Consider the following 10,197-nt stretch of genomic DNA (forward strand, 5'->3'; position numbering starts at 1 on the left):
CCCCCCTCCCCCCCCCCCCACCCCCCCCCCCCCCCTCCCCCCCCCCCCCCCACCCCCCCCCCCCCCCACCCATGCTGCTGCTGCTGCTCCTGAGCACCTGGTGGGCCACTGCGAGTAGCAGAATGCTGGACTAGATGGACCCCCCCCACCCCCCCCCCCCCCCACCCCCCCCCCCCCCCACCCCCCCCCCCCCCCACCCCCCCCCCCCCCCACCCCCCCCCCCCCCCACCCCCCCCCCCCCCCACCCCCCCCCCCCCCCACCCCCCCCCCCCCCCACCCCCCCCCCCCCCCACCCCCCCCCCCCCCCACCCCCCCCCCCCCCCACCCCCCCCCCCCCCCACCCCCCCCCCCCCCCACCCCCCCCCCCCCCCACCCCCCCCCCCCCCCACCCCCCCCCCCCCCCACCCCCCCCCCCCCCCACCCCCCCCCCCCCCCACCCCCCCCCCCCCCCACCCCCCCCCCCCCCCACCCCCCCCCCCCCCCACCCCCCCCCCCCCCCACCCCCCCCCCCCCCCACCCCCCCCCCCCCCCACCCCCCCCCCCCCCCACCCCCCCCCCCCCCCACCCCCCCCCCCCCCCACCCCCCCCCCCCCCCACCCCCCCCCCCCCCCACCCCCCCCCCCCCCCACCCCCCCCCCCCCCCACCCCCCCCCCCCCCCACCCCCCCCCCCCCCCACCCCCCCCCCCCCCCACCCCCCCCCCCCCCCACCCCCCCCCCCCCCCACCCCCCCCCCCCCCCACCCCCCCCCCCCCCCACCCCCCCCCCCCCCCACCCCCCCCCCCCCCCACCCCCCCCCCCCCCCACCCCCCCCCCCCCCCACCCCCCCCCCCCCCCACCCCCCCCCCCCCCCACCCCCCCCCCCCCCCACCCCCCCCCCCCCCCACCCCCCCCCCCCCCCACCCCCCCCCCCCCCCACCCCCCCCCCCCCCCACCCCCCCCCCCCCCCACCCCCCCCCCCCCCCACCCCCCCCCCCCCCCACCCCCCCCCCCCCCCACCCCCCCCCCCCCCCACCCCCCCCCCCCCCCACCCCCCCCCCCCCCCACCCCCCCCCCCCCCCACCCCCCCCCCCCCCCACCCCCCCCCCCCCCCACCCCCCCCCCCCCCCACCCCCCCCCCCCCCCACCCCCCCCCCCCCCCACCCCCCCCCCCCCCCACCCCCCCCCCCCCCCACCCCCCCCCCCCCCCACCCCCCCCCCCCCCCACCCCCCCCCCCCCCCACCCCCCCCCCCCCCCACCCCCCCCCCCCCCCACCCCCCCCCCCCCCCACCCCCCCCCCCCCCCACCCCCCCCCCCCCCCACCCCCCCCCCCCCCCACCCCCCCCCCCCCCCACCCCCCCCCCCCCCCACCCCCCCCCCCCCCCACCCCCCCCCCCCCCCACCCCCCCCCCCCCCCACCCCCCCCCCCCCCCACCCCCCCCCCCCCCCACCCCCCCCCCCCCCCACCCCCCCCCCCCCCCACCCCCCCCCCCCCCCACCCCCCCCCCCCCCCACCCCCCCCCCCCCCCACCCCCCCCCCCCCCCACCCCCCCCCCCCCCCACCCCCCCCCCCCCCCACCCCCCCCCCCCCCCACCCCCCCCCCCCCCCACCCCCCCCCCCCCCCACCCCCCCCCCCCCCCACCCCCCCCCCCCCCCACCCCCCCCCCCCCCCACCCCCCCCCCCCCCCACCCCCCCCCCCCCCCACCCCCCCCCCCCCCCACCCCCCCCCCCCCCCACCCCCCCCCCCCCCCACCCCCCCCCCCCCCCACCCCCCCCCCCCCCCACCCCCCCCCCCCCCCACCCCCCCCCCCCCCCACCCCCCCCCCCCCCCACCCCCCCCCCCCCCCACCCCCCCCCCCCCCCACCCCCCCCCCCCCCCACCCCCCCCCCCCCCCACCCCCCCCCCCCCCCACCCCCCCCCCCCCCCACCCCCCCCCCCCCCCACCCCCCCCCCCCCCCACCCCCCCCCCCCCCCACCCCCCCCCCCCCCCACCCCCCCCCCCCCCCACCCCCCCCCCCCCCCACCCCCCCCCCCCCCCACCCCCCCCCCCCCCCACCCCCCCCCCCCCCCACCCCCCCCCCCCCCCACCCCCCCCCCCCCCCACCCCCCCCCCCCCCCACCCCCCCCCCCCCCCACCCCCCCCCCCCCCCACCCCCCCCCCCCCCCACCCCCCCCCCCCCCCACCCCCCCCCCCCCCCACCCCCCCCCCCCCCCACCCCCCCCCCCCCCCACCCCCCCCCCCCCCCACCCCCCCCCCCCCCCACCCCCCCCCCCCCCCACCCCCCCCCCCCCCCACCCCCCCCCCCCCCCACCCCCCCCCCCCCCCACCCCCCCCCCCCCCCACCCCCCCCCCCCCCCACCCCCCCCCCCCCCCACCCCCCCCCCCCCCCACCCCCCCCCCCCCCCACCCCCCCCCCCCCCCACCCCCCCCCCCCCCCACCCCCCCCCCCCCCCACCCCCCCCCCCCCCCACCCCCCCCCCCCCCCACCCCCCCCCCCCCCCACCCCCCCCCCCCCCCACCCCCCCCCCCCCCCACCCCCCCCCCCCCCCACCCCCCCCCCCCCCCACCCCCCCCCCCCCCCACCCCCCCCCCCCCCCACCCCCCCCCCCCCCCACCCCCCCCCCCCCCCACCCCCCCCCCCCCCCACCCCCCCCCCCCCCCACCCCCCCCCCCCCCCACCCCCCCCCCCCCCCACCCCCCCCCCCCCCCACCCCCCCCCCCCCCCACCCCCCCCCCCCCCCACCCCCCCCCCCCCCCACCCCCCCCCCCCCCCACCCCCCCCCCCCCCCACCCCCCCCCCCCCCCACCCCCCCCCCCCCCCACCCCCCCCCCCCCCCACCCCCCCCCCCCCCCACCCCCCCCCCCCCCCACCCCCCCCCCCCCCCACCCCCCCCCCCCCCCACCCCCCCCCCCCCCCACCCCCCCCCCCCCCCACCCCCCCCCCCCCCCACCCCCCCCCCCCCCCACCCCCCCCCCCCCCCACCCCCCCCCCCCCCCACCCCCCCCCCCCCCCACCCCCCCCCCCCCCCACCCCCCCCCCCCCCCACCCCCCCCCCCCCCCACCCCCCCCCCCCCCCACCCCCCCCCCCCCCCACCCCCCCCCCCCCCCACCCCCCCCCCCCCCCACCCCCCCCCCCCCCCACCCCCCCCCCCCCCCACCCCCCCCCCCCCCCACCCCCCCCCCCCCCCACCCCCCCCCCCCCCCACCCCCCCCCCCCCCCACCCCCCCCCCCCCCCACCCCCCCCCCCCCCCACCCCCCCCCCCCCCCACCCCCCCCCCCCCCCACCCCCCCCCCCCCCCACCCCCCCCCCCCCCCACCCCCCCCCCCCCCCACCCCCCCCCCCCCCCACCCCCCCCCCCCCCCACCCCCCCCCCCCCCCACCCCCCCCCCCCCCCACCCCCCCCCCCCCCCACCCCCCCCCCCCCCCACCCCCCCCCCCCCCCACCCCCCCCCCCCCCCACCCCCCCCCCCCCCCACCCCCCCCCCCCCCCACCCCCCCCCCCCCCCACCCCCCCCCCCCCCCACCCCCCCCCCCCCCCACCCCCCCCCCCCCCCACCCCCCCCCCCCCCCACCCCCCCCCCCCCCCACCCCCCCCCCCCCCCACCCCCCCCCCCCCCCACCCCCCCCCCCCCCCACCCCCCCCCCCCCCCACCCCCCCCCCCCCCCACCCCCCCCCCCCCCCACCCCCCCCCCCCCCCACCCCCCCCCCCCCCCACCCCCCCCCCCCCCCACCCCCCCCCCCCCCCACCCCCCCCCCCCCCCACCCCCCCCCCCCCCCACCCCCCCCCCCCCCCACCCCCCCCCCCCCCCACCCCCCCCCCCCCCCACCCCCCCCCCCCCCCACCCCCCCCCCCCCCCACCCCCCCCCCCCCCCACCCCCCCCCCCCCCCACCCCCCCCCCCCCCCACCCCCCCCCCCCCCCACCCCCCCCCCCCCCCACCCCCCCCCCCCCCCACCCCCCCCCCCCCCCACCCCCCCCCCCCCCCACCCCCCCCCCCCCCCACCCCCCCCCCCCCCCACCCCCCCCCCCCCCCACCCCCCCCCCCCCCCACCCCCCCCCCCCCCCACCCCCCCCCCCCCCCACCCCCCCCCCCCCCCACCCCCCCCCCCCCCCACCCCCCCCCCCCCCCACCCCCCCCCCCCCCCACCCCCCCCCCCCCCCACCCCCCCCCCCCCCCACCCCCCCCCCCCCCCACCCCCCCCCCCCCCCACCCCCCCCCCCCCCCACCCCCCCCCCCCCCCACCCCCCCCCCCCCCCACCCCCCCCCCCCCCCACCCCCCCCCCCCCCCACCCCCCCCCCCCCCCACCCCCCCCCCCCCCCACCCCCCCCCCCCCCCACCCCCCCCCCCCCCCACCCCCCCCCCCCCCCACCCCCCCCCCCCCCCACCCCCCCCCCCCCCCACCCCCCCCCCCCCCCACCCCCCCCCCCCCCCACCCCCCCCCCCCCCCACCCCCCCCCCCCCCCACCCCCCCCCCCCCCCACCCCCCCCCCCCCCCACCCCCCCCCCCCCCCACCCCCCCCCCCCCCCACCCCCCCCCCCCCCCACCCCCCCCCCCCCCCACCCCCCCCCCCCCCCACCCCCCCCCCCCCCCACCCCCCCCCCCCCCCACCCCCCCCCCCCCCCACCCCCCCCCCCCCCCACCCCCCCCCCCCCCCACCCCCCCCCCCCCCCACCCCCCCCCCCCCCCACCCCCCCCCCCCCCCACCCCCCCCCCCCCCCACCCCCCCCCCCCCCCACCCCCCCCCCCCCCCACCCCCCCCCCCCCCCACCCCCCCCCCCCCCCACCCCCCCCCCCCCCCACCCCCCCCCCCCCCCACCCCCCCCCCCCCCCACCCCCCCCCCCCCCCACCCCCCCCCCCCCCCACCCCCCCCCCCCCCCACCCCCCCCCCCCCCCACCCCCCCCCCCCCCCACCCCCCCCCCCCCCCACCCCCCCCCCCCCCCACCCCCCCCCCCCCCCACCCCCCCCCCCCCCCACCCCCCCCCCCCCCCACCCCCCCCCCCCCCCACCCCCCCCCCCCCCCACCCCCCCCCCCCCCCACCCCCCCCCCCCCCCACCCCCCCCCCCCCCCACCCCCCCCCCCCCCCACCCCCCCCCCCCCCCACCCCCCCCCCCCCCCACCCCCCCCCCCCCCCACCCCCCCCCCCCCCCACCCCCCCCCCCCCCCACCCCCCCCCCCCCCCACCCCCCCCCCCCCCCACCCCCCCCCCCCCCCACCCCCCCCCCCCCCCACCCCCCCCCCCCCCCACCCCCCCCCCCCCCCACCCCCCCCCCCCCCCACCCCCCCCCCCCCCCACCCCCCCCCCCCCCCACCCCCCCCCCCCCCCACCCCCCCCCCCCCCCACCCCCCCCCCCCCCCACCCCCCCCCCCCCCCACCCCCCCCCCCCCCCACCCCCCCCCCCCCCCACCCCCCCCCCCCCCCACCCCCCCCCCCCCCCACCCCCCCCCCCCCCCACCCCCCCCCCCCCCCACCCCCCCCCCCCCCCACCCCCCCCCCCCCCCACCCCCCCCCCCCCCCACCCCCCCCCCCCCCCACCCCCCCCCCCCCCCACCCCCCCCCCCCCCCACCCCCCCCCCCCCCCACCCCCCCCCCCCCCCACCCCCCCCCCCCCCCACCCCCCCCCCCCCCCACCCCCCCCCCCCCCCACCCCCCCCCCCCCCCACCCCCCCCCCCCCCCACCCCCCCCCCCCCCCACCCCCCCCCCCCCCCACCCCCCCCCCCCCCCACCCCCCCCCCCCCCCACCCCCCCCCCCCCCCACCCCCCCCCCCCCCCACCCCCCCCCCCCCCCACCCCCCCCCCCCCCCACCCCCCCCCCCCCCCACCCCCCCCCCCCCCCACCCCCCCCCCCCCCCACCCCCCCCCCCCCCCACCCCCCCCCCCCCCCACCCCCCCCCCCCCCCACCCCCCCCCCCCCCCACCCCCCCCCCCCCCCACCCCCCCCCCCCCCCACCCCCCCCCCCCCCCACCCCCCCCCCCCCCCACCCCCCCCCCCCCCCACCCCCCCCCCCCCCCACCCCCCCCCCCCCCCACCCCCCCCCCCCCCCACCCCCCCCCCCCCCCACCCCCCCCCCCCCCCACCCCCCCCCCCCCCCACCCCCCCCCCCCCCCACCCCCCCCCCCCCCCACCCCCCCCCCCCCCCACCCCCCCCCCCCCCCACCCCCCCCCCCCCCCACCCCCCCCCCCCCCCACCCCCCCCCCCCCCCACCCCCCCCCCCCCCCACCCCCCCCCCCCCCCACCCCCCCCCCCCCCCACCCCCCCCCCCCCCCACCCCCCCCCCCCCCCACCCCCCCCCCCCCCCACCCCCCCCCCCCCCCACCCCCCCCCCCCCCCACCCCCCCCCCCCCCCACCCCCCCCCCCCCCCACCCCCCCCCCCCCCCACCCCCCCCCCCCCCCACCCCCCCCCCCCCCCACCCCCCCCCCCCCCCACCCCCCCCCCCCCCCACCCCCCCCCCCCCCCACCCCCCCCCCCCCCCACCCCCCCCCCCCCCCACCCCCCCCCCCCCCCACCCCCCCCCCCCCCCACCCCCCCCCCCCCCCACCCCCCCCCCCCCCCACCCCCCCCCCCCCCCACCCCCCCCCCCCCCCACCCCCCCCCCCCCCCACCCCCCCCCCCCCCCACCCCCCCCCCCCCCCACCCCCCCCCCCCCCCACCCCCCCCCCCCCCCACCCCCCCCCCCCCCCACCCCCCCCCCCCCCCACCCCCCCCCCCCCCCACCCCCCCCCCCCCCCACCCCCCCCCCCCCCCACCCCCCCCCCCCCCCACCCCCCCCCCCCCCCACCCCCCCCCCCCCCCACCCCCCCCCCCCCCCACCCCCCCCCCCCCCCACCCCCCCCCCCCCCCACCCCCCCCCCCCCCCACCCCCCCCCCCCCCCACCCCCCCCCCCCCCCACCCCCCCCCCCCCCCACCCCCCCCCCCCCCCACCCCCCCCCCCCCCCACCCCCCCCCCCCCCCACCCCCCCCCCCCCCCACCCCCCCCCCCCCCCACCCCCCCCCCCCCCCACCCCCCCCCCCCCCCACCCCCCCCCCCCCCCACCCCCCCCCCCCCCCACCCCCCCCCCCCCCCACCCCCCCCCCCCCCCACCCCCCCCCCCCCCCACCCCCCCCCCCCCCCACCCCCCCCCCCCCCCACCCCCCCCCCCCCCCACCCCCCCCCCCCCCCACCCCCCCCCCCCCCCACCCCCCCCCCCCCCCACCCCCCCCCCCCCCCACCCCCCCCCCCCCCCACCCCCCCCCCCCCCCACCCCCCCCCCCCCCCACCCCCCCCCCCCCCCACCCCCCCCCCCCCCCACCCCCCCCCCCCCCCACCCCCCCCCCCCCCCACCCCCCCCCCCCCCCACCCCCCCCCCCCCCCACCCCCCCCCCCCCCCACCCCCCCCCCCCCCCACCCCCCCCCCCCCCCACCCCCCCCCCCCCCCACCCCCCCCCCCCCCCACCCCCCCCCCCCCCCACCCCCCCCCCCCCCCACCCCCCCCCCCCCCCACCCCCCCCCCCCCCCACCCCCCCCCCCCCCCACCCCCCCCCCCCCCCACCCCCCCCCCCCCCCACCCCCCCCCCCCCCCACCCCCCCCCCCCCCCACCCCCCCCCCCCCCCACCCCCCCCCCCCCCCACCCCCCCCCCCCCCCACCCCCCCCCCCCCCCACCCCCCCCCCCCCCCACCCCCCCCCCCCCCCACCCCCCCCCCCCCCCACCCCCCCCCCCCCCCACCCCCCCCCCCCCCCACCCCCCCCCCCCCCCACCCCCCCCCCCCCCCACCCCCCCCCCCCCCCACCCCCCCCCCCCCCCACCCCCCCCCCCCCCCACCCCCCCCCCCCCCCACCCCCCCCCCCCCCCACCCCCCCCCCCCCCCACCCCCCCCCCCCCCCACCCCCCCCCCCCCCCACCCCCCCCCCCCCCCACCCCCCCCCCCCCCCACCCCCCCCCCCCCCCACCCCCCCCCCCCCCCACCCCCCCCCCCCCCCACCCCCCCCCCCCCCCACCCCCCCCCCCCCCCACCCCCCCCCCCCCCCACCCCCCCCCCCCCCCACCCCCCCCCCCCCCCACCCCCCCCCCCCCCCACCCCCCCCCCCCCCCACCCCCCCCCCCCCCCACCCCCCCCCCCCCCCACCCCCCCCCCCCCCCACCCCCCCCCCCCCCCACCCCCCCCCCCCCCCACCCCCCCCCCCCCCCACCCCCCCCCCCCCCCACCCCCCCCCCCCCCCACCCCCCCCCCCCCCCACCCCCCCCCCCCCCCACCCCCCCCCCCCCCCACCCCCCCCCCCCCCCACCCCCCCCCCCCCCCACCCCCCCCCCCCCCCACCCCCCCCCCCCCCCACCCCCCCCCCCCCCCACCCCCCCCCCCCCCCACCCCCCCCCCCCCCCACCCCCCCCCCCCCCCACCCCCCCCCCCCCCCACCCCCCCCCCCCCCCACCCCCCCCCCCCCCCACCCCCCCCCCCCCCCACCCCCCCCCCCCCCCACCCCCCCCCCCCCCCACCCCCCCCCCCCCCCACCCCCCCCCCCCCCCACCCCCCCCCCCCCCCACCCCCCCCCCCCCCCACCCCCCCCCCCCCCCACCCCCCCCCCCCCCCACCCCCCCCCCCCCCCACCCCCCCCCCCCCCCACCCCCCCCCCCCCCCACCCCCCCCCCCCCCCACCCCCCCCCCCCCCCACCCCCCCCCCCCCCCACCCCCCCCCCCCCCCACCCCCCCCCCCCCCCACCCCCCCCCCCCCCCACCCCCCCCCCCCCCCACCCCCCCCCCCCCCCACCCCCCCCCCCCCCCACCCCCCCCCCCCCCCACCCCCCCCCCCCCCCACCCCCCCCCCCCCCCACCCCCCCCCCCCCCCACCCCCCCCCCCCCCCACCCCCCCCCCCCCCCACCCCCCCCCCCCCCCACCCCCCCCCCCCCCCACCCCCCCCCCCCCCCACCCCCCCCCCCCCCCACCCCCCCCCCCCCCCACCCCCCCCCCCCCCCACCCCCCCCCCCCCCCACCCCCCCCCCCCCCCACCCCCCCCCCCCCCCACCCCCCCCCCCCCCCACCCCCCCCCCCCCCCACCCCCCCCCCCCCCCACCCCCCCCCCCCCCCACCCCCCCCCCCCCCCACCCCCCCCCCCCCCCACCCCCCCCCCCCCCCACCCCCCCCCCCCCCCACCCCCCCCCCCCCCCACCCCCCCCCCCCCCCACCCCCCCCCCCCCCCACCCCCCCCCCCCCCCACCCCCCCCCCCCCCCACCCCCCCCCCCCCCCACCCCCCCCCCCCCCCACCCCCCCCCCCCCCCACCCCCCCCCCCCCCCACCCCCCCCCCCCCCCACCCCCCCCCCCCCCCACCCCCCCCCCCCCCCACCCCCCCCCCCCCCCACCCCCCCCCCCCCCCACCCCCCCCCCCCCCCACCCCCCCCCCCCCCCACCCCCCCCCCCCCCCACCCCCCCCCCCCCCCACCCCCCCCCCCCCCCACCCCCCCCCCCCCCCACCCCCCCCCCCCCCCACCCCCCCCCCCCCCCACCCCCCCCCCCCCCCACCCCCCCCCCCCCCCACCCCCCCCCCCCCCCACCCCCCCCCCCCCCCACCCCCCCCCCCCCCCACCCCCCCCCCCCCCCACCCCCCCCCCCCCCCACCCCCCCCCCCCCCCACCCCCCCCCCCCCCCACCCCCCCCCCCCCCCACCCCCCCCCCCCCCCACCCCCCCCCCCCCCCACCCCCCCCCCCCCCCACCCCCCCCCCCCCCCACCCCCCCCCCCCCCCACCCCCCCCCCCCCCCACCCCCCCCCCCCCCCACCCCCCCCCCCCCCCACCCCCCCCCCCCCCCACCCCCCCCCCCCCCCACCCCCCCCCCCCCCCACCCCCCCCCCCCCCCACCCCCCCCCCCCCCCACCCCCCCCCCCCCCCACCCCCCCCCCCCCCCACCCCCCCCCCCCCCCACCCCCCCCCCCCCCCACCCCCCCCCCCCCCCACCCCCCCCCCCCCCCACCCCCCCCCCCCCCCACCCCCCCCCCCCCCCACCCCCCCCCCCCCCCACCCCCCCCCCCCCCCACCCCCCCCCCCCCCCACCCCCCCCCCCCCCCACCCCCCCCCCCCCCCACCCCCCCCCCCCCCCACCCCCCCCCCCCCCCACCCCCCCCCCCCCCCACCCCCCCCCCCCCCCACCCCCCCCCCCCCCCACCCCCCCCCCCCCCCACCCCCCCCCCCCCCCACCCCCCCCCCCCCCCACCCCCCCCCCCCCCCAC

At 93.5% G+C, this 10,197-nt stretch overlaps 1 protein-coding gene across 1 annotated transcript in view; it reads left to right on the plus strand.

Annotated features, from left to right (window-relative positions):
- LOC125438434 (basic proline-rich protein-like) overlaps window positions 1-9,959 on the plus strand; it is a gene marked incomplete at its 3' end in the record, with an annotated part of 32,682 nt that extends 22,723 nt beyond the window's left edge. Inside the window, exon 7 of the mRNA XM_048506877.1 lies at window positions 8,457-9,959. Coding sequence (XP_048362834.1) covers window positions 8,457-9,959 — 1,503 coding nt within the window. The remainder of the gene's footprint in view (window positions 1-8,456) is intronic.
- Window positions 9,960-10,197: the final 238 nt, after the last annotated feature.

The sequence above is a fragment of the Sphaerodactylus townsendi genome, linkage group LG08 (assembly GCF_021028975.2).
Source record: "Sphaerodactylus townsendi isolate TG3544 linkage group LG08, MPM_Stown_v2.3, whole genome shotgun sequence".
Lineage (NCBI taxonomy): Eukaryota > Metazoa > Chordata > Lepidosauria > Squamata > Sphaerodactylidae > Sphaerodactylus > Sphaerodactylus townsendi.